This window comes from Etheostoma spectabile, chromosome 16 (genome assembly GCF_008692095.1).
Source record: "Etheostoma spectabile isolate EspeVRDwgs_2016 chromosome 16, UIUC_Espe_1.0, whole genome shotgun sequence".
In the NCBI taxonomy this organism is placed as follows: domain Eukaryota; kingdom Metazoa; phylum Chordata; class Actinopteri; order Perciformes; family Percidae; genus Etheostoma; species Etheostoma spectabile.
Genome location: NC_045748.1, coordinates 28,264,552 through 28,288,852, shown reverse-complemented (window position 1 = coordinate 28,288,852; position 24,301 = coordinate 28,264,552). Strand labels below are relative to the sequence as shown.

Sequence of the window (24,301 nt, the reverse complement as noted above, 5' to 3'; positions counted from 1 at the left end):
ATGTTGTAGTCCAAGTCCAAAGATATTGTAGTCCGAGTCAAGACTGAGTCCAAAGAGGTTTGAGTCTGAGTCAAGACTGAGTCCAAAGAGGTTGTAGTTCGAGTCCGAGTCAAGACTGAGTCCAAAGATGTTGTAGTCCGAGTCCAAAGATGTTGTAGTCCGAGTCCAAAGATGTTGTAGTCCGAGTCCAAAGATGTTGTAGTCCGAGTCCAAAGAAGTTGTAGTCCGAGTCCAAAGATGTTGTAGTCCGAGTCCAAAGATGTTGTAATCCGAGTCCAAAGATGTTGTAGTCCGAGTCAAGACTGAGTCCAAAGAGGTTGGAGTCTGAGTCCGAGTCAAGACTGAGTCCAAAGATGTTGTAGTCCGAGTCCAAAGAGGTTTGAGTCCGAGTCAAGACCAAGTCCAAAGATGTTGTAGTCCGAGTCCAAAGATGTTGTAGTCCAAGTCCAAAGATATTGTAGTCCGAGTCAAGACTGAGTCCAAAGAGGTTTGAGTCTGAGTCAAGACTGAGTCCAAAGAGGTTGTAGTTCGAGTCCGAGTCAAGACTGAGTCCAAAGATGTTGTAGTCCGAGTCCAAAGATGTTGTAGTCCGAGTCAAGACTGAGTCCAAAGAGGTTGGAGTCTGAGTCAAGACCGAGTCCAAAGAGGTTTGAGTCCGAGTCAAGACCGAGTCCAAAGAGGTTGCAGTTCGAGTCCGAGTCAAGACCGAGTCCAAAGATTTGTAGTCCGATCAGACCGAGTCCAAAAGTGTTGTTGTCCGAGTCAAGACCGAGTCCAAAAAGGGTGGAGTCCGAGTCAAGACCAAGTCCAAAGATGTTGTAGTCCGAGTCCAAAGAGGTTGGAGTCCGAGTCAAGACCAAGTCCAAAGAGGTTGGAGTCTGAGTCAAGACCGAGTCCAAAGAGGTTGGAGTCCGAGTCAAGACCAAGTCCAAAGATGTTGTAGTCCAAGTCAAGACTTAGTCCAAAGATGTTGTAGTCTGAGTCAAGACTGAGTCCAAAGATGTTGTAGTCCGAGTCAAGATTAAGTCCAAAGATGTTGTAGTCCGAGTCAAGACTGAGTCCAAAGAGGTTGTAGTCCGAGTCAAGACTGAGTCCAAAGAGGTTGTAGTCCGAGTCAAGACCAAGTCCAAAGAGGTTGGAGTCCGAGTCAAGACCGAGTCCAAAGAGGTTGTAGTCCGAGTCAAGACTGAGTCCAAAGAGGTTGTAGTCCGAGTCAAGACCAAGTCCAAAGAGGTTGGAGTCCGAGTCAAGACTGAGTCCAAAGAGGTTGTAGTCCGAGTCAAGACCGAGTCCAAAGAGGTTGGAGTTCGAGTCCGAGTCAAGACCGAGTCCAAAAATGTTGTAGTCCGAGTCAAGACCAAGTCCAAAGATGTTGGAGTCCGAGTCAAGACCGAATCCAAAGAGGTTGGAGTCCGAGTCAAGACCAAGTCCAAAGATGTTGTAGTCCGAGTCAAGACCAAGTCCAAAGATGTTGTAGTCCGAGTCAAGACTTTGTCCATAGAGGTTTGAGTCCGAGTCAAGACCGAGTCCAAAGAGGTTGGAGTCCGAGTCAAGACCGAGTCCAAAAATGTTGTAGTCCGAGTCAAGACCAAGTCCAAAGATGTTGGAGTCCGAGTCAAGACCGAATCCAAAGAGGTTGGAGTCCGAGTCAAGACCAAGTCCAAAGATGTTGTAGTCCGAGTCAAGACTTTGTCCATAGAGGTTTGAGTCCGAGTCAAGACCGAGTCCAAAGAGGTTGGAGTCCGAGTCAAGACCGAGTCCAAAAATGTTGTAGTCCGAGTCAAGACCAAGTCCAAAGATGTTGGAGTCCGAGTCAAGACCGAATCCAAAGAGGTTGGAGTCTGAATCAAGACCAAGTCCAAAGATGTTGTAGTCCGAGTCAAGACTTTGTCCATAGAGGTTCGAGTCCGAGTCAAGACCGAGTCCAAAGAGGTTGTAGTTTGAGTCCGAGTCAAGACCGAGTCCAAAGAGGTTGTAGTTCGAGTCCGAGTCAAGACCGAGTCCAGGACAGAAGAAAAGTCTTATGCATGACAGTATCAAGACATTCTAGTGTGTGATTGGTTATCAGGTGACCTGTGTTTCACTTTCCCTCCACTGTTATTATCAACATAATAAAGACATCTGGACTCGGTTGAGACCAAAAGCCAATATTTGGCAAGACCAGTGGCCGAGCCCGAGACAAGTCCAAGTACAAAAACCACCGAGTCCGAGACCACAGAAAAACCGCCTTGAGTCCGGGAGCCTGAAAGAAACCAGCCCTTGTTTCTGTGTCTGCCAGAGCTGACCCAGTTTAGGTCTGTTTCTCTTAAAGCAGGGGTCTCAAACTCAACTTACTTGGGGGCCGCTGGAGGTAGCGTCGGGGTTTGGCTGGGCCGCATCAATGTTCCACAAAAAACGTGTTTCAAGTATTCCAAAAAAGGACCACAACTGATCCAATCTTCTTTATCAACAGTTTTTCAACATGAATGTTTTCTTAACATGAAACTGTCCTCTGAATTTAAACATTCCTTTCTTAACAGAACTGTTCCTCTGAACATGAATGGTTTTTCAGAACATAGGCTTCTCTTGCCTACTCTTGCTGCCAGAGCCCTGACAACGCTTCCTCTCACACAGCTGAGACACATTGGCTTTAGGAAGAAACAGTTGAAACCCTAAGTATGGCTTGAAGATGTCCATCAGTAAGTCTGGACCTGTACTTGACTTATTAAAGTTCATAGTGGAGAAGAGCTTTTCACATAGATAAGTGCTCCCAAAAAGACACATGGTCCGCTTGAACATCCTGGAGAGCTCAGGGAAGGTGGGTGGCAATTCTCTCAAAAACTGTCCAAGCTTGTCTGCATTTCCACTCACCTCCCTAAACTTGACTTTAAGTTCAGAATTGCACTGCAGGTCAATAGCTCCATTTGAAGTACGGAGGAGCATCTTGCACATCGAAGGAAAAGGGGTCAGCAAAAATTTGAAAAGTGGCTCGTGTGTCTTGAAGTCAGCAACCTGCAATCAAATTCCTCCTGTAGCTTCATAATTGCATCAGCATACTTCTCACTACTGAATGATGTGCCCACATCCATGAGTGCCTTGCATGCTGGGAAATGACAGAGGTTTGTCTGAGAGAGCTGGGCTTTCCATAACACAAGTTTTGTGGAGAATGCCCTCACATTGTCATAGGCAGCACTGACAAGTTGCCCCTGCCTTGTAACTTCTTGTTCAGTACATTTAACTCCTGGTGTGATGTCAACAAGAAAAGCTAAGTCCATGAGCCATTTGGGATCACTTAACACAGGAACAGCCATCCCATCCTTCTCCATGAAGGTTTGCACTTCTGCTCTAACTCAAAAAAACCTTTTTAAGACGTTTCCCCTACTGAGCCACGTACTCAGTGAACTAGAGCACATCCTCATATTCTGACTCCAATTCCTCCAAAAAGGCGCGGATCTGCCGGTGCTTTAAGCCCCTAGATCTGATATGGTTGATGCATTTCACAACAACAGACATCACATTGTCAAACCTCAGGATTTGCTGCAAAGGCCTGCTGATGGACAATACAGAACGCACAAAAACGTTTGGCTCTCTCACGCAGTTGATCATAATGGTTTTCGGACAGGTCAGAAATGCCCCTTTGCCACTGTGTTAGCTGAAAGGCTGATATTGCTAAAATGTCCCTATTTTCTGGACAGACTTTACTTGCAGCTAGTAACAAGCACTTTTTGATAAACTCGCCTTCCTTGAACGGCTTCCCGGCCTTAGCAATCATCTCACTCCCACGTAGCTAGCTTCGACTGCTGCTTCCTTCTCTTGTGTTTGCTTTCTTGAATAATCTTGTTGCCTCAATAGACATTTTTAAGGTTGGCGACCCGGTTCTTTTCTCTCATCTCCCTGGTTATTTTGTATACTCCTCAGCATGTCTAGTTGAGTAATGACGTCTGATGTTGTATTCCTTGTACACCGCAACTTTCTCTGTGCATATGAGACATGTAGGGGTACCCCTGTGCTCAACAAAAAATAGTCCGTCTCCCACTTTCCCTGAAATTGCCTGTGCTCGTCTCCAACCTTTCTCTTTACGGCACTTTTTGAGAGAGACATGATTGGAACTGGGTGATGTAATATATTTTCCGTCACTCCGAAACAACACAACACGTTTCAAACAAGTGACTAACGTTGATACTTTCCCAGGTACTTGGCTAGCTTGACAACCGTTACGCCGCTGTCAGGAGACTACTACGGTAGCCCATAAGTGACAAGCGCAATGAGAAAAAGTTTCAGAACGCGCGGGCCGCACTAACACTTAACTTTGATGCCAAGTGGGGGGCCACAAAATATCATCCCGCGGGCCGCAATTGGCCCCCGGGCCGCGAGTTTGAGACCCATGTCTTAAACAGTCGGACTGTGGATTATTTCAATGAATCGATATCGTTCTGATTTACAGTATATGTACAGTGTAAATATCTATATATACAGTATATATGCTGTGCTTATTATATATAATATATATATATATATATATATATATATGTATGTATAATTAGTTGCCCTCATGATTCATAACAGAGTTACATCACCACTTCACATTCAAAATAACAATGATTATAAACCATCCGTCAGAGTAGTAAAAACTCTGCTCTCTTCTCATGTTACATTCTCTGACTCCACCGTTGTCCCGTGGAGGGAGGACTGTAGATAAACATATTATAATAATAATAATAATAATAATGTCTGTGCATTAGATCCCTTACAGTGTTGTTTGTGTTTAATGGACTTGCAGAAGATCTACGGTAAAGCGGCGAGCAGCAGAACTCCGGCGGCTCCGCAGAACGAGCTCAGCGACAGCGAGGATCCAAACGGTTCGTGGCTCAGATCAGAATCCACGTCCGGAGAAGTCGTCAAGCCCGGTCGCACGGGTCCTTTTTAGGAATTGTTTTTATCTCCAACATTATTTTTTGGGACTTTATTACACCTTTGTTCACATTGGACAGTCTGACACGGCTGCTGCTGCCGCCGGCCTCGTATTTACACGTTGATTCACCATTGATAACTTTATTATGTCAATATTTAGATTTTTCATTCTGTATTGACAGGTGCAATATTTGACAATCAATAATTAGTTTATATCTGCATCGGTGTCAAAACCTAGAGACTTTCAAACATCCAAATGTAATTATATAATAATAATAATAATAATACATTTTATTTGTAATGCACTTTACATTTGAGACAACCCTCAAAGTGCTACAATTATTAGATGTCTTCGTGTCAAAATGACATATGATGAACATCTTTTCGTCTTCTATTTTGCCTGGAAATGCTTCCAACATCTATTTCTAGCACAAGAGTATATGGCTGCAGCCTGGAGCGTCCCGTGTCATCCGTCCCGTCTCATGCGGAGGCGTGTCCAACGGTAAATCAGAGGGTCAAAAATGCAAAATCGCGAATCATTTTTAAAAAATCCGTTAACGGCAATCATACAAATTAATAAAATATGTTTTTTTTTTTTAACTAAACATGTCTATAAGATAAATGCAGACTATCACACTGATGAATAAAAACACTCAAAATATGTGTTCGTCTATAAAATAAATGCTGATTATTGGCAAACTAAAAAAAATCCTTCTGCCATCCCTGAGTTTCTACTTTTCAAAATAAAAGCTTGCATCTAGGAATAAAATACTAATATCTCTCTTACTTTTCAAAGTAAAAGCTCACGTCAACTATCATGCTAATGTATAAAATATTTGGTGGGTCTTTTAAATATTTAAAAATATATGTCCGTCTCTAAAATAAATGCAGATGATAGGCAAACTAAAAAATACAGCTATAGAAGGAATTTTTTAGTTTAGTAGCTAGTAACTAAATATAGTCACGAATTAACCCGTGACTCCATCTGGAAAATCATTCGCAATATCGTAATTTTGACCCTCTGGATTTACCGTTGGACACGCCTCCGCATGAGGCGGGACGGATGACATGGGACGCTCCAGGCTGCAGCCATGCCCATCTCCGTGCTTGTCGTGCGTGCAGTGTGCAGACTCTAACCTGTTACCATGGCAGGGGAAATTACTAAAAACAGCCACGCCCCCCAGCTGACACGCCCACGCCCCCCCCCCCCCCCCCCCCCCCCCCCCCCCAGGAGCCCTGAGGCCCGGTGGGCGTACCCCGGGGGAACCCTGACGTCTTCCTGGCGTGTCCTCCTGAACGTCTCCCCATCTTTGTCCCTTTTTTATCTCATACGATCCGTTGTGTCCAGGTGGAGGCGGAGCCGTCGACGAGGAGGACGGCAGACAGGAAGTGGCAGGAAGCAGACAGGAAGCGGCCGCGGATGACGACAGCAGCAGCCGCAGCACCAACCAGAACTTTGACGCCAAACTGAGCCGAGCCTCGTCGCTGTACCAGGGTCCCGGCAACGGTCGGTTCTGCACAACCACGGTCACGACATCCATCCAGAACACATTTAGGTTTAAGGCTGCTTCAAACGTACAGGCAACGCAGCGTCATTACTATAGAACATTTCTGCAACAAGGAAACAATGAAATTCAAAGTGTTATACAAAACATTAAAGACAGGGGGTATGAAATACAAGAATAAAAGTTACAGTGCAGGGTGAGAAATGAGAGAAAAGTCTTCATGCTCGATTTAAAGGAACTGAGAGTCGTAGCGGAGCCAAAGCGCTGACGTTGGCCTCACTATCTCCTCCTGTGCATCTTTTTCTGTCCTCGAGGACAAGGCCCGAACTGACCTGAACTCTCTGTAACAACAACACAGACAGTCTGCCGCCTCACACCTCATCACACACACACACACACACACACACACACACACACACACCCACATACACATGTACACACCCCGTCCCTATCCCTACCCCCCTCCGAACGGACTGCCTCGGGTACCTTATTGTGTTTATTCCAGCCCCGGCCCCAGTCACCTTAAAAAATCCCTTCATGTGACCACATGTACTGCGTGTTGTCCTGTGCATTTTTGTTATATCATTATATGTGTTGTATTGTATTCTTCTTTTTTTCTCCTTCATGCTGTAACGGATGCTTTAATGTCCTCGCGGGAGTCATCCCAAAGGGATTAATGAAGCTAAGTCTAAGTCTCTCGTTTCCTCTGTTGTCGTTCAGAGTTCCCGAGAGGGACGTTCAGGGTCAGCGCCTCCGGACTGAACACCACCCGCAGAGCAGCGTTCAGGTCGGCTTCTCTTTTCACATCAAACGGGGAAATACCTGTGTGTGTTTTGCCAAAAAATGGTCAAATGACACAAAACATGAAGCAATGTAATTGCCACATGACTAGTTGTGTATGATGTGTCTGGGTAATATCTGGTCCAGTTTTTATTTATTAGTGTTTAATGTTGGAACACATCAAGAAAAATGTCTTTAATTTATGAGACAACGTTGACCTCATAACTACAAGTTGTTCCAGTTTAATCTGCTTTAGTTTAATTTCTTAACTGTTGCTTTGAAATTAAGAAATGCAGAGTTCCTCTCGTTTTAAGTTGGGTTGCTCGCGTGGAAATGTTGTGTAATTAAACACATATTCAGTGTTTTTTCCCTGGGTTTGTCAAATACTTAGGTGCACATACGTGGCAGAGGGGTTTAGGCGTCTTTCCTTTGATGTTTTGCAATGATTTTGATGTTTTGCAGTAAAAATAAATTGGGAATTGTGACCCGATTGTGGAGCGTTACCCCTGATTTCCACTATCTGCAGAACGGCTGCGGATCAGCTCCAGAAGTCATTCGGTTTCCATTAAAGTCAATGTGTGTAATTCCACTGACTTCAGCACAGGACAGGAAGTCGAGCACTGAAACAAAATAAAACATCTGGTTAATTTTCAGAATAAAATACACCGGGATCCTATCTCCCTGCGCTACACCTTGAAAACGTCCTAATGGGCGGAGACGGGCCTGAAGTCAGCAGGTCGGAGGTTTTCAGTTCTCCTTATAGAAACTACATCCCGTTGTGTTGCGCGGTCACACGTGAAAGCGTGAGATCTCGTGGGTCTTCGAGACTTCAGCTGTCAGTCACGGCCGGACCTGGGGGGTGTTGACGGACGGGGGGGGCACGGAGCCGACACGAGTCCCGAGTTATTACCCCGTCTGTCTGAAACGATAGAGCAGATCAAAAAAATAAATAACACTCAAAAAGCTTAAAGACAAAAGTCCATCTCCGAGCATTGGAAGTCTTTTAGTTTAGATTAGATTAGACAATACTGTATTCATCCCACAGCCGGGACATTCCTTTTATTAGTTATTAAATAATTTGATGTTAATTTAGTTAATTTGATGCTTTTTTTTTTCAAAATATTTGACACTTTTTTGTCATTTTGCTTTTCTCGGGTGCTGCACCTCAAACTTACAATTAGAGCCCGACCGATAAAGGATTTTAAGGCCGATACCGATACAATATTTAGTTATTTAAAAATCTGATATTTTCAGAGAGATCGGCCGATGTACACTACCGGTCAAAAGTTTGGGGTCACTTAAAAATGTATATTCCACTCCATTATAGACAGAATACCAGCTGACCTGAGTGGGGGGGGGGGCTGATATTTAATGTAATATCTACATTACCCATTATCACCAACCATTCATTCAATCCTCCAAAAGGCTCATTATGTTCACTAATCTGATATCATGTTAAAAAACTAACTAGAAAAACACTGGCATACCCATTTTCAATTACGTCCGCCCACAATGTAATCTGATTACTGCCCTGGTTAACCCTCATGTGGTCCTTGGGTCAAATTGACCCGCTTTCAGTCAAATTATTATTGTTTTTGTCACAAAAAATGGGCAATCAAAATGAGCGCTGAAAATGTCAATATTAAAAATATGTCAAAAAGCTTTGGAAAAATCACCTACAACATTGAAAAAGTGACATAAATGTGGGAAAAATAAATGTTTTTTTTTTTTAATGGTTGACAGGAAGACAACACAAGGGTTAAAAAAAACAATGCAACTGATCTCAGCTGGGATTCTGTCTATAATGGAGGGCAATGGAAATTTCTAAGTCACCCCAAACTTTTGACCGGTAGTGTCTATCCGTCGGGCTCTACTTGTAATGGAAAGGGAAACCTCTGCATGTGTATAACTTAGTCAGGAACAGACCAGTGATTCACCGTTTTATTTCCATCCACTACTCCTCCTCCTCTGAGTCCTTGTCCTCCGTCTCCTTGTGTCTTTCTCCTTTCCTTCCTCCAGGCCCACGAAGAGCATGTTGTCCATCCAGTCGGACGAGGACAACGACTCCGACGAAGACGCGCCGAACGCTGGAAAAGTCTCCGGAAGGTCAGTAGGTAGACGCTGAGGGACGACAACCTGATCCATCCCCACGCTCGATTGGACGAACGCAGCTGTCCTCGGTCCTCAGAACGGACGAGACGCTGTGTTATTATATAATATAAAGTCGATTAAAGACTAAACATCAAAGATCAGCGCTATTCTCCAACTACTGGATCTGTAGGCCCGTCCCCTCATAGTCAATTAGTCGACTAATCTGGGGTTTTAGTCTCAGTCGACTAAGATTTCTTTAGCTGATGAGTCATTAAGTCATTTTTCATGCTTAATTTCTCATTTCCAAGAAAGTCAGGAGCACATTTGTGGCGAGCACCAGATTGAAAGTGCTGCTTTTGCAGGATTAATTGTGTCGAAACTCAGTTCTACAGATGATAATTAACTCCATTTATATATGTTGTTTTTTCTAGTCTTAAAGCCACAGCTCTGCCGATTAAATCAACGAATCGATTAGTCGACAAAATCATGTGTTAGTCAACTGAGACTTCCTGCAGTCCTTTGACAGCCCTAGTATTCTGTAGCTACATACTCCTGAGACAGTATTCCCGGCTCTGACTAACACAAACTAGACTACACCTTTCCGAAAACTAACTAAAATGAAACCCATGCTTGTGCTTGCTGCTTGTGTGTGTGTGTGTGTTTGTGCGTGTTTGTGTCTGTGTGTGTGTTTGTGTGTGTATCTGTGCGTGCGTGTGTGTGTGTGTGTGTGTGTGTGTCTGTGTGTGTGTGTGTGTGTGGTCTGTGTTTGTGTGTGTGTGTGTGGTGTCTGTGCGTTTGTGCGTGTGTGTGTGTCTGGGTGTGTGTGTGTGGTGTATGTGTGTCTGCATCTGTGTGTGTGTGTGTGTGGTCTGTGTGTGTGTGTGTGTGTCTGTGCGTGTGTGTGTGTGTGCGTGTCTGTGTGTGTGTGTGTCTGTGCGTTTGTGTGTCTGTGCGTTTGTGTGTCTGTGTGTGTGTGTGTGTGTCTATGCGTGCATGCATGCGTGTGTGTGTGTGTTTGTCTGTGTGTGTGTGTCTGTGCGTTCGTTTGTGTGTGTCTCTGTGTGTGTGTGTGTGTGTGTGTGTGTGTTGTCTGCGTGTGTCTGTGTGTGTCTGTGCGTGCGTGTGTGTGTGTGTGTGTCTGTACTCAGGTGTCGGGCCAAGGAGAAGCACCAGGTCAGGTAAATCAACGAATCGATTAGTCGACAAAATCATGTGTTAGTCAACTGAGACGTCCTTTAGTCCGTTGACAGCCCTAGTATTCTGTAGCTAGTATTCCCGGCTCTGACTAACACAAACTAGACTACACCTTTCTGAAAACTAACTAAAATGAAACCCCAAAGTCAAAACTAAAATAAAATGTAATTGAAAATGTGAAACCTCGGTCGTCACGCTGCGCTAGCCGACCTCCTTCTGTACATTACACACACATACGGGATACTGTGTAGTGTGCGACAGCCGTCCATTTCTGTTGTTTTTATAGATTTTTATGAGGACATTGTTGTTTGAATTTAATGAGTGAAAGTGTGTCTCTGTCTTTACCTGGAAGTGTCTCTGTGTCTCTGTCTTTACCTGGAAGTGTCTCTGTGTCTCTGTCTTTACCTGGAAGTGTCTCTTGTCTGCTTTACCTGGAATGTGTCTCTGTCTTTACCTGGAAGTGTCTCTGTGTCTCTGTCTTTACCTGGAAGTGTCTCTGTGTCTCTGTCTTTACCTGGAAGTGTCTCTGTTCTCTGTATTTCTGTGTCTCTGTCTTTCCTGGAAGTCCTGTGTCTCTGTCTTTTCCTGGAAGTGTCTCTGTGTCTTTACCTGGAAGTGTCTCTGTGTCTCTGTATTTACCTGGAAGGTCTCTGTGTCTCTGTTTACCTGGAAGGTCTTTGTGTCTCTGTCTTTACCCGGAAGTGTCTCTGTGTCTCTGTATTTACCTGGAAGTGTCTCTGTGTTCTCTGTTTTACCTGTAAGTGTCTCTGTGTCTCTGTCTTTACCTGTAATATCTCTGTGTCTCTGTCTTTACCTGGATATATCTCTGTGTCTCTGTCTTTACCTGAAGTTGTCTCTGTCTTTACCTGGAAGTGTCTCTTGGGCTTTATCCTGGAAGTGTCTCTGTGTCTCTGTATTTACCTGGAAGTGTCTCTGTGTTTCTGTATTTACCTGTAAGTGTCTCTGTGTCTCTGTCTTTACCTGTAAGTGTCTCTGTGTTTCTGTATTTACCTGTAAGTGTCTCTGTGTCTCTGTCTTTACCTGTAAGTGTCTCTGTGTTTCTGTATTTACCTGTAAGTGTCTCTGTGTCTCTGTCTTTACCTGTAAGTGTCTCTGTGTCTCTGTCTTTACCTGTAAGTGTCTCTGTGTCTCTGTCTTTACCTGTAAGTGTCCGCTCCTCTAATGTCTCTGTGTCCTTCTTACCTGGAAGTGTCTCTGTGTCTCTGTCTTTACCTGGAAGTGTCTCTGTGTCTCTGTATTTACCTGTAAGTGTCTCTGTGTCTCTGTCTTTACCTGGAAGTGTCTCTGTGTCTCTGTCTTTACCTGGAAGTGTCTCTGTGTCTCTGTATTTACCTGGAAGTGTCTCTGTGTCTCTGTATTTACCTGTAAGTGTCTCTGTCTTTACCTGAAAGTGTCTCTGTGTCTCTGTCTTTACCTGGAAGTGTCTCTGTGTCTCTGTCTTTACCTGGAAGTGTCTCTGTATTTACCTGGAAGTGTCTCTGTGTCTCTGTCTTTACCTGGAAGTGTCTCTGTCTTTACCTGGAAGTGTCTCTGTGTCCACTTCACACCGTGCTGCTGCCACTGCAGGACACTCTTGTAAAAGAGATCTTTAATCTCAAGGAGTTTTTTATCCTGGTTAAATAAAGGTTTGAATGAACGATGTTTTCATGCTACCCTCTGGTCCATCTGGTCCCTCTGGTCCCTCTGGTCTCTCTGGTCCCTCTGGTCTCTCTGGTCCCTCTGGTCCCTCTGGTCTCATGTCAACGAGACTTTTACCTGGTCAAATGGAGGAAAATTAAATGTTAAATGTTGTGTAATGAGCATGCAGACATAAGCGTGGTCAATCTTCTCGTCCAGATCTCTGATTTAAATGGTTATTTCATTTCGAAATCATCTTCTTCATCAGCGTGAGGAAGGCTGTTTGTGTGAAGTGTGTGTGCTGCTCACACAATCTGTTGACCTTTTGTTTTGGTTCCCCCGCCCCCCCCCCCCCCCCCCAGCGGTCGGCGTCCGGAGAACCCTCTGGGGACTCGCAGAGACAAGATCAACGCCGGGGCAGGTCTGGCAGATATCGATCCCATGGCCATCGACCAATCGGTGAGTTCAGACCATAACATAGGTAGACACTGTCTGATATTTCTGTTTCTATAAGTCCCATAACATAGGTAGACACTGTCTGATATTTCTGTTTCTATAAGTCCCATAACATAGGTAGATACTGTCTGATATTCCTGTTTCTATAAGTCCCATAACATAGGTAGATACTGTCTATATTTCTGTTTCTATAAGTCCCATAACATAGGTAGATACTGTCTATATTTCTGTTTCTATAAGTCCCATAACATAGGTAGATACTGTCTATATTTCTGTTTCTATAAGTCCCATAACATAGGTAGATACCGTCTATATTTCTGTTTCTATAAGTCCCATAACATAGGTAGATACTGTCTATATTTCTGTTTCTATAAGTCCCATAACATAGGTAGATACTGTCTATATTTCTGTTTCTATAAGTCCTATAACATAGGTAGATACTGTCTATATTTCTGTTTCTATAAGTCCCATAACATAGGTAGATACTGTCTATATTCTGTTTCTATAGTCCCATAACATAGGTAGATACCGTCTATATTTCTGTTTCTATAAGTCCCATAACATAGGTAGATACTGTCTATATTTCTGTTTCTATAAGTCCCATAACATAGGTAGATACTGTCTATATTTCTGTTTCTATGTCCTATAACATAGGTAGATACTGTCTATATTTCTGTTTCTATAAGTCCCATACTAGTAATACGTCTTATTTCTGTTCTCATAAGTCCCCCACATGGTAGATACTGTCGGGAATTCCTGTTTCTATTCCCTCTCTCACCCTCTCTCTCACCCACTCTTCACCCCCTCTACTACACCCCCTCCCACCCCACCCAGGTGGGGTCAGCAGCTCGAGTCTGTGGGCACATCTCACCTGAAGAGATGTCGTCTTCCCGCTTCTCTACCCAGAAGTCTTTGACAACTTCCACATTCAGCCTCCCAGGTCTCACACACACACACACACACACACACACACGCACACACAGTCGTGTCTGCCTATCTTTGTGGGGACATTGACATAATGCGTTCCCTAGCCCCTTACCCTAACCTACGCGAGATCTCGTTTTACGAGATCTCGCGAGATTAACGAGATTTCTCGTCGAGGTGAAAAGTTGTCTCGTGAGGCGATGTGATGTCAGCGTGATGGAGCGTGAAATTACTATTGAAGATCCCCCGGCCCCTTTTAAATCATTTGTTAGGAGTTAGGAGTTAGATTTCTCGTGTGAAATTGTACTTTACTGCATATAATTCATTAAAATAGTAAAAAAAAAAAAGAAGTTAAATAACATTCATCATTAATAGTTGATTTCAAAATGCACTTTTGGCATTTTGTGATTTTTCAGTTGAATAAAAAAACTATTTTCCATTCATATATTTCATCGAGGATTTCTTTAAATTTAAAAAAAAATTCTCGTCTCGTCTCGTTCTCGTGAACCCAATCTCGTGATGTGTCTCGTCTCGTGGAGTAAGCGTCTCGTCACACCCCTACTATATACTAATATATCTAAATACTAGCATGTCTATATACCAAGTCTAGTATGGCTGTGTTATGCAATCTGCTGTAGATAGATGGTATAGAAAGTAGAAGAAAGGGTTTATAAGTGCTTGTGTGTCTCTGATGTGTAAATAACTGAAGAATAAGATTTACTAAAAGGATAAAAGTAGAGAAAGGGGGTCGGACCCGACGAGTTGTTTATCAACTTCCTCCTGCTCCTTTTGAACGTGGGAAAGTTTTGTTCCGTTTGAATGACTTTCAATTTTTGAAGATTGTGCTGAGACGTACATCAGGACCTTATTTATCCGTCATTTTAATTACGTACGTATGCAGGAATTAATCTTTTATCTTAATGCTGTTGTTGTTGTTTTTTGTTTTTTTCATGTTCACATAGACTATTAAACTAACTAAACTCTCCCTGCCTCTCCCCCTCCAGAGGTTGTCTGTTTTACGGGCCTCCTGGGACGGGGAAAACGCTGGTCGCCCGGGCGCTGGCCAACGAGTGTAGCCATGGCAACAGGAAGGTGGCCTTCTTCATGAGGAAGGGGGCGGACTGCCTCAGCAAGTGGGTCGGCGAGTCAGAGCGCCAGCTGCGCCTGCTGTTTGAGCAGGTAGCACACCTGGGGATTCATACCTGACAGGGCTGCCCCCTGCTGGCCGGCTGCAGAGCAACAACAACAAACACCCCCCCCCCCCCCCACCCCCCACCCCCACCCCCACCCCCCTCCCCCCCTGCGTCTGTTACCCAGTCACGTTGTTACTGTACCCTGTAATTAATCAGTAATTGAAGAGACTTTAGAGTTGAATTAGTTTTTTCTCTTCTTGAGTTTTTTGTGTGGCCGTGTGTGTGTCTGTCTGTCTGTCTGTCTGTCTGTGTTGTGTGTGTGTGTGTGTGTGTGTGTCTGTTGTCTGTCTGTCTGTGTCTGTGTTGTGGTGTGTGCGTGTGTGTGTGTGTGTGCGTGTGTGTGTGTCTGTCTGTCTGTCTGTCTGTGTATGTGTGTGTGTGTGTGTGCGTGTGTGTGTGTGTGTGTGTGTGTGTTTTTGTGTTCTTCTGTGTGTGTGTGTGTGTGTGGGGGTGTGTGTGTGTGTGTGTGGTGTGTGTGTGTGGTGTCCTGTGTGTGTGTGTGTGTGTGTGTGTCTGTGTGTGTGTGTGTGCGTGTGTGTGTGTGTGTGTGTCTGTGTGTGTGTGTGTGTGTGTGTGTGCGCGTGTGTGCGTTGTGTTGTGTGTGTGGTGTGTCTGTCTGTCTCTTCCTTCAGGCGTATCAGATGCGTCCGTCCATCATTCTCTTCGACGAGGATCGACGGCCTGGCTCCGGTCCGGTCCAGCAGACAGGACCAGATTCACAGGTCAGAACCAACTAACTCAGAAAGAGTTCCTGGCCATAGAAATAAAATGGATAGAAAGGCCATTTCCACTCAGATCAAGTATCTTAGGATAGGATAGTTGGTGCTTAGACACACACACACACACACACACACACACACACACACGCCATCAGCGTGATTTTATTATATTTTTGAGTGTCGATGTCTCACCTGGTGCTGATGCCGTTGAATATGTTGGAGGTCTGATACTTGCTGGTGGGTTTGGTGGACCTCCTCGGCCCGACACCTGAGTACAGACACACAACACACACACCACACACACACACACACACACACACACACACACACACACATACACACACACACAAACACACCAACGTCATGGGTCAGATTTGACCCCGAAGACAACAGGAGGGTTAAGGAGATTTCAGTGAGATTGTCTTTGAAACTGACAACCTGAATCAGCTGTTGGTCCCAACACAGAAGGCTAAAGTGGACATCATGAAGGCGTGGAGCAGGAGGAGTAGGAGGAGTTTTCATTTCCTTGTCTCGCCAAATGTCCGTCCCTAAATGTCCGTCCCTACATGTCCGTCCCTACATGTCCGTCGCTACATGTCCGTCCCTAAATGTCCGTCCCTACATGTCCGTCCCTATATGTCCGTCCCTACATGTCCGACCCTAAATGTCCGTCCCTACATGTCCGTCGCTACATGTCCGTCGCTACATGTCCGTCGCTAAATGTCCGTCCCTACATGTCCGTCGCTACATGTCCGACGCTAAATGTCCGTCGCTACATGTCCGTCCCTACATGTCCGTCGCTACATGTCCGTCCCTACATGTCCGTCCCTACATGTCCGTCCCTACATGTCCGCCCCTACATGTCCGTCCCTACATGTCCGTCCCTACATGTCCGCCCCTACATGTCCGTCCCTACATGTCCGTCCCTAAATGTCCGCCCCTACATGTCCGTCCCTACATGTCCGTCCCTATATGTCCGTCCGTACATGTCCGTCCCTACATGTCCGACCCTAAATGTCCGACCCTAAATGTCCGTCCCTACATGTCCGTCGCTATATGTCCGTCCCTATATGTCCGTCGCTATTTCTCCGTCCCTACATGTCCGTCCCTACATGTCCGTCCCTATATGTCCGTCCCTATTGTCCGTCGCTATATGTCCGTCCCTATATGTCCGTCGCTATTTGTCCATCCCTACATGTCCGTCCCTACATGTTCGTCCCTAAATGTCCGTCCCTATATGTCCGTCCCTATTGTCCGTCGCTATATGTCCATCCCTATTGTCCGTCGCTATATGTCCGTCCCTACATGTCCGTCGCTATTTGTCCGTCCCTACGTGTCCGTCCCTACATGTCCGTCCCTACATGTCCGTCCCTATATGTCCGTCCGTACATGTCCGTCCCTACATGTCCGACCCTAAATGTCCGACCCTAAATGTCCGTCCCTACATGTCCGTCGCTATATGTCCGTCCCTATATGTCCGTCGCTATTTCTCCGTCCCTACATGTCCGTCCCTATATGTCCGTCCCTATTGTCCGTCGCTATATGTCCGTCCCTATATGTCCGTCGCTATTTGTCCATCCCTACATGTCCGTCCCTACATGTTCGTCCCTAAAAGTCCGTCCCTATATGTCCGTCCCTATTGTCCGTCGCTATATGTCCGTCCCTACATGTCCGTCGCTATTTGTCCGTCCCTACATGTCCGTCCCTACATGTCCGTCCCTACTTGTCCGTCGCTACATGTCCGTCCCTAAATGTCCGTCCCTACATGTCCGTCCTGCAGCTCCATCGTCTCTACGCTCCTGGCCCTGATGGACGGGTTGGACAGCCGAGGCGAGGTCGTCGTCATCGGGGCGACGAACCGTCTGGACGCCATCGACCCGGCGCTGCGACGGCCCGGACGCTTCGACAGGGAGTTCCTCTTCGGGCTGCCGGACCGAGAGGTGACGTCCTTCCCACACGTCTCACAACGTCTGCACCTTGTAATTCATGAGTTCATAGAAACATTCAGCATCGCTTGTTATCGTTTTGGTTCGTTTGCAGATCTGTCCCAAGTCCAGCGTACATAAACAACCCTTTTTTCTTATGTTTTTCTCTGTGACTGAGAGAGTGTTGTTCATCTGTCCACGGTCCACTAAATGTGCTGTTTGTGTCGCCAAAAGGCTCCGATTATTATTCTGAGTGTCCGACAACATTATAGAAAGGATCCCTACAGAGAGAGGCTTTTTTATAGCGTGTGTGTTTTGTGTTACTACATCGCTGCGTCACATGACAATGAGTAAACATTGGATGTTTCCTGGGATTCATTCAAAACTCTAATTTGTTAAAAAAAGAAATTAAATTAAAATTGAATTATCTTTAATGTGTTAAAGTTAACCGTCCCGACCGAGACGCAGGCGTTATCGGCAGATATATTTAATTTAATTTTAACGTCACCTACTTACACTGCAATATTGTTTTTTTGTACTATGGCAACCGCACTTTACAAAACCTTCATTTGACGCCACTTTACGTTCAGTCTATGCCCTCTGCTCATTGGCTGTTGTTTGCTTGTTCTTGTTTTTTTTGTTTTTTGCTTTTACTGTGGAAACCTGCTGCTGCTGCTGTAACGAGAATAAAACCTCTGAGACCTTTCTGTTTAACCAGAAACGGCTCTGAAGTCGCTGGCGCCGAACCCACCAGACTCCATTTAAAAAAGCAACACTTTTAGCGTGTTTGGAGCCGACATATGTTCCCATGTAAATCGGTCAACTGTGTTTTTAATTCAACCAAAACTAGAGTTGAGATGGTTGGTTAAGTAGAAAGACGACCCCAAAAACGGCTTTTCACGGTTTAATTAAGTTTCTGTCGACTTTGAATGAAGCGTAGCTTACGATGATAAAATTACTGTTTATTTACATGGAGTCTGGTGGATTTAGCAAATGCAATTTTGTGGATGTTTTTCTGATTAAAAACAGGATTTTACTCTTTCACTGAAATGTCGACCTCCTTAGAAATCCTCTCCACAATGTTGTCAAACACTTAACAATAATCTGAGTCTGTCAGCAGCACAACGAGCACCTTTAGTGAAGGTGAATACCAGCGGGACATTTGTCCCATTGACTTCCATTGTAGCTTGTTCCACCTTATCTCTCTTAACCCTTGTATTGCCTTCCCATCGACCTGTAACTTTGGGGTTTTTTCTGGGCCGAAATTTTGACATTTTGATGTTTTTTTTCCTACACTTTTGTCAATGTTTTTGTAGTATTTTTTCCCCAATTTTTGTCGTCACTTTTATCATGTTTTTGTAGTTTGTTTTGACAAGTTTTATTCTCACGGTTACCACTTATTTTTAGCAAGTTTTTTTTCACCTTTGGCGATTTTTTTCGATTTTGTTTGGTCACTTTTTTCAGCGTTTAGAAGAAAATGTTTTTGTTGAAATTTTTCCCGCGTTTTTGAAGCTTTTCACAACATTCTTTGGTCGTAGATCTGATAAAATAAAGGTGGAAAGGCCCAAAATAATTCTTCTGTAAACGGGTCAACTTGACCCCGAGGACAACAGGAGGGTTAATACTGGACCAATGTCAAAGATTCTGGTTCCCGTCAGTCACTTAGACACCAAAACACAGGAACATAGGCTGAAATAAACGGTAGTTACCCTTTAATGCAGAAAATTAGAGTCTGAATCTTCTCATCTTCAGTCAGCTCGTAGGGTCTCGTTGTTAAACTTGAATATTTTGGCTTTAAAATGAGGACGGCACACTGCGACTCAGACTTAGACTTCTCTTTATTATTCATCCTTTTGGGATGCTTTTGAAATGTAATTCTCGGGAAACCCCTTTTCTGTTATTCTCTTCCTTTTCTTCTACGTTTATTTTATTGTCATTTTGGTTGCCAAGGCTGGTGTGTGTGTGTGTGTGTGCGCGTGTACACGGCTGCGTCTGAACAGCCGTCTGTTTTCTCCCGGCTGTGTTTCAGTCTCGTAAAGAGATCCTGAGAATCCACACCGGGAAGTGGGAACCTCGTCCGGCGGAAGACTTCCTGGACGAGCTCGCCGAGAAGTGCGTCGGTAAGAAAGACCTCGCGGCTGCTTCGTCACGACAAATGAAAAGAGAAGTATCACAAAGAAAATAGGTGTCTTTAAAGGTCGGATTTGTCCTTTTTTTTTTTTTAAGTAAGCCATTAAGATCAATTTCCAAAAGATGATTTTTGTAGTCCTCGTTTTAGTCGAGTTTAGCCTGGGTTCATAACCTAATGAATTCTGTAATCTACCAAAATCATACACAACAAAGAGAAAACTTCTAACTTTATTAAGAAGGGTTTTCTTTATAAGAAGCAGGCAGATTATAAATCTGATATTGTGCATACAACACGTCTCCGGGGTCTAAACTGACAAATATTCTTTTAAAGGAACTCTCCGACTTATTGGGACTTTAGCTTGTTATTATAGACGAGTCGATTCTTTCCTACTGCCTTTATTTCCATCCTTGCCTCCTTCCTTTCATCCTTCCTTCCTACTTTCTTTCCTCGTCTATTTCCTACCTGCTTTGTATATATTTTCCTTTCCTTCTTCACCTCCTTCCCTAATTCTTTTCTTCCGTCTTCTTTCCTTGCTTCCCTCTTTCCATCCTTCCTTATTTTCCGTTTAAGTGAAATATTCCTTCCATCATTTCTTCCTCCCCTTTTATTTCCATCCTTGCCTCCTTCTTTTCATCCTTCCTTTCCTTCTATTTCCTACCTCCTTCTTACATACTTTCCTTCTCTACCTCCTTCCCTAATTCTTTCCCTCCTTTTCCTTATTCCATCCTTTCTTTACTTTCCTTTTTATTATCCCTTCCTCCCCTTTTATTTCTATCCTTGCCTCCTTCCTTTCATCCTTCCTTCCTACTTTCTTTCCTCGTCTATTTCCTACCTGCTTTGTATATATTTTCCTTTCCTTCTTCACCTCCTTCCCTAATTCTTTTCTTCCGTCTTCTTTCCTTGCTTCCCTCTTTACATCCTTCCTTATTTTCCCTATAAGTGAAATATTCCTTCCATCATTTCTTCCTCCCCTTTTATTTTCATCCTTGCCTCCTTCTTTTCATCCTTCCTTTCCTTCTATTTCCTAACTCCTTCTTACATACTTTCCTTCTCTACCTCCTTCCCTAATTCTTTCCCTCCTTTTCCTTATTCCATCCTTTCTTTACTTTCCTTTTCATTATTCCTTCCTCCTCTTTTATTTCCATCCTTGCCTCCTTCTTTTCATCCTTCCTACCTTCTTTCCTCGTCTATTTCCTACCTGCTTTGTATATATTTTCCTTTCCTTCTTCACCTCCTTCCCTACTTCTTTTCTTCCGTCTTCTTTCCTTGCTTCCCTCTTTACATCCTTCCTTATTTTCCGTTTAAGTGAAATATTCCTTCCATCATTCCTTCCTCCCCTTTTACTTCCATCCTTGCCTCCTTCTTTTCATCCTTCCTACCTTCTTTCCTCGTCTATTTCCTTTTATATTCCCTTTTTCCATCCTTCCTTATTTATACTTCCTGTGTTTTCCTTCCATTATTCCTTCCTCCCCTTTTATTTTCTTGCCTCCTTCCTTCTTACATACGTCCTTTCTTCTTTAAAACTTACATAAAGTTTACAGCTGCAACGATGAAGTCGATGAGTCGATCACTTGTCAACTGCTAAGTTAATCGCCAGTCCTTTGTTTTAATGTTTTAATTAATTAGTTAATTAATTAACCTTATATTGACTGTCTACTGTATGCACAATTGCACATTCTCAACTCAAATTTTGCTGCTCTTATTTTCCTCATTGTATACATCTTCTTATTTTTACTTTTTATATTGTTTACTTGAATGTTACGTTTGTCTGTGGACCTAATTGGTTAAAATATGTCTTGTCTCCACCGGGGGATGGAGGGAAACGCAATTTCGATCTCTTTGTATGTCTTGACATGTGAAGAAATTGACAATAAAGCAGACTTTGACTTAATGAGTCTGTCTGTTGATCCACTTCCTGTCTCCCAGGTTACTGCGGCGCCGACGTCCGGGCGGTGTGCACCGAGGCGGCGCTGTGCGCCCTGCGCCGCCGCTACCCTCAGATCTACGCCACCTCCCAGAAGCTGCTCCTGGACGTCTCCTCCATCACGGTCGGCGGCTGCGACTTCGCGGCGGCGATGAGGAAGATACCCCGGCCTCGCGGCGGTCCCCGCCCCCTCGCCCCCGCGCCGCGTCGCCCGGGGTGCCCCCGCGGGGCGCCGCGCTGCCCCACCCCTGGGGCCCTCAGGGCTTTCCCCCCAGGCGGGGGCTGAAAGGAAAGGGAGCCGGTTTATCGGGAAAAAAAGGGGGGGATGGGGGGTATCCCCGTGTGGGGCATTTCTTTAAAAAACCACAAAAGGAACCAAATTTTTTTAACCCAAGAACCCGACCCCACTCCCCCCCGAAGGGGACACTTTTATTAATTGTGTCCCTTGGGTGAAAGGGGCCCTTTGTCCCCTGGTGCACCTCTTTGCCACCCTACCCCCTGTGTTTCACCTCTTTTAAACCTCGGGCCCCTTTGGTCCCCTGTGTGTCACCGGGTGTCCCTTGGTACCTGTTGTCCCCCTCGTGTCACTTGGGTGTCCCCTATGTCCCCTGGGTCACCGGGGGTGCACCTCGTGTCCCCGGGCACCTTGTGTCACTCTTTTTTCCCCTGTTTTTCCCCTCGGGTTCCCCTTGTGTACCTGTGTGTCCCTCTTGTCACCTGGGTGTCACCTCTTGTCCCTTGTGTCCCCCTTGTTCACCTCGGTCCCTCTGACACCCTGGGCCCCCTTGTCCCTTTGGTGTCCCTCTTTTCACTCATTCCCCTTGTGCCCTCTGACACCCCTGTGCCCTGTGGTCACCTCGTCCCCTCTTGTCACCTCTGACCCCTGGTCCCCTTGTGTCCCCTTGTTCCCCTATGCCCTTACCCCTGACCCTGTGTGTCCCTTGCCCCCTGTTCACTGTGTAACCTCTGGCCCCTCTATGTCACCTTGACACCCTTTCACTGGGTCACCTCTGGTCCCCTCTATGACCTCGCACCTCTGCCCTTTTGGGTTCCCTCGTGTCACCTCTGACACCTCTGCCCTGTGTGTACCTCTTTCACCTCTGTGTCACCTTGAACTTGAGAACTTTAAATTTTCCCCCTGAGAGCAGTCCTTTAACCAAAGTAAAGCGGGTTACATCGTCAAATTTTTACGACGTGGACGGGTTGTGTTTTTATTTGTGCTGACGAAGCAGCGCGGCTCCAAGGTCTCGTTTTTTTTCCTTTGGGGACCAGTCACGTGTATAAAAACAGAAAAAAGTAAAACCAACCCACAGAAAAACCGCCTGGTTTCCTGTTTGGACGAGGTTTCCCCATTATATGGGAAAAAGGTTAAAATAGAAGGGCAGACGTAATTAATCAAACGAAAAATTCAGACCCTTTTGAACCCCCTCAAACAAACTATTGATCAGCATAACAGGTTTTCCCGCGTTGTTAACATAACAGGCTCCTAAAACCCCGCCTTTTTTTCTAAGGGCAGACCCCAAGCCGTTTGTTTTCACCGCACCCAGCGAAGGATTGAAACCCCGGGAAAAAAACTCAAAAATTTCAATTTTTTTATTGGGAAATCCTCTTTTTTAGGAAGCCCCTTAACTATACACAAAAAAAATATTCGGGAAACAATGAGGAAAAAAAACAAAATTTTGGGAAAATAAAAATTTTGAAAATCGTCCCCCATAAAAAATCCCCCGACAGCTGACTGTCTTTTTGGGGACGCTCCCCGAAAAATAGCTCCTCTTTTCTGTCTGTCTTGTCTGGGGCAGACTGACCTCTGGTGCCTTGACGGACCTGCACGGGGGAAACACCCTCCCCGGTTCCCCTCTCCCCCCTCCACCTCCAAGACCAGACACGTCCTGCACTTTCCCCCGGGGGTCCAAAACAAGCTTGCACCGCCCTTTTTAAAAAAAGAAAAGATTAGACAATTTAACTGATTTTGTAAAGATAATTGACAAATTAAAAGCGTTGTAGTGGGTTTCTACAGGGCCTTTAATCCCCTATTCACGCCCGTCCCCCCTGCAGGATGCCGGAACCCCGGTCCCCACCGTCCCAGGATGCTCCTGGCGGGCCGGCCTGGTGCCGGTCAGACCTCCCACCTGGCGCCCGCGGTTCTGCACGCTCTGGAGCGCTTCCCCGTCCACAGCCTGGACTCTGCCGTGCTGTTCGGGGTCAGCGGCACCTCGCCGGAGGAGGCCTGCGCCCAGGTGACTGTCTCACACCGCCCGCTCTTATCTCCACAGGACTGAGCCGCAAGGGCTGGCTACACCACAGATGCATTCTGGGATAGGAGGAAACAACTCACTGGGTTGTTCATCATTTGCATATCCGTGACGTCATTACGCAATAATATGCATAACACGTAGCGGTTGTGTCAGCGAGGTAGAAGGAAATAGAAATCTTTAGCCAAATTATGGGGCGGCTGTGGCTCAGTGGGAGAGAGGTTGCCTGCTAATCAGAAGGTTGTTGGTTCAATCCCTGGCCCTGCGGTCTCATGTTGAAGTGTCCTTGGGCAAGACACTGAGCTGCGCCATCAGAGTGTGTGAGTGTGTGAGTGTGTATCTGATGAGCAGCCACAGTGTATTAATGTGTGTGAATGGTTCCTGTACGATGTAAAAGCGCTTTGAGTAGTCGTTAAGACTAGAATCTATATGAATACGGCCCATGTATATTTCTTTATTTACAGACTCAAGATAAAAAAAGTACACTCAACACATTACAAAAGGGGTTGAAACCAAACACAAACATAACTACATATAGACAAACTGATCCCCAAAAACATCACAAAAGAAACACACAAACATGCAAATCTACAAATTACAATGTCCAATAATTAAAACGGGGACAGGTGCGTGTTCCAGTGATTCCATGGCTTTGACGAATATCTGATATCACTAAATA

General features: G+C 45.0%; 1 protein-coding gene across 1 annotated transcript in view; it reads left to right on the top strand.

Moving 5' to 3' along the window:
- LOC116704630 (ATPase family AAA domain-containing protein 2B-like) overlaps nt 1-24,301 on the top strand; it is a 42,281-nt gene that overhangs the window by 6,361 nt on the left and 11,619 nt on the right. The window contains 15 exon segments of the mRNA XM_032540253.1: nt 4,760-4,838; nt 6,239-6,397; nt 7,116-7,182; nt 9,195-9,281; nt 12,461-12,579; nt 13,389-13,494; nt 14,483-14,657; nt 15,304-15,342; nt 15,344-15,393; nt 17,171-17,330; nt 19,345-19,435; nt 21,373-21,623; nt 21,626-21,674; nt 23,171-23,276; nt 23,421-23,607. Of these exon segments, the coding sequence (XP_032396144.1) occupies nt 4,760-4,838; nt 6,239-6,397; nt 7,116-7,182; nt 9,195-9,281; nt 12,461-12,579; nt 13,389-13,494; nt 14,483-14,657; nt 15,304-15,342; nt 15,344-15,393; nt 17,171-17,330; nt 19,345-19,435; nt 21,373-21,623; nt 21,626-21,674; nt 23,171-23,276; nt 23,421-23,607 (1,725 nt within the window).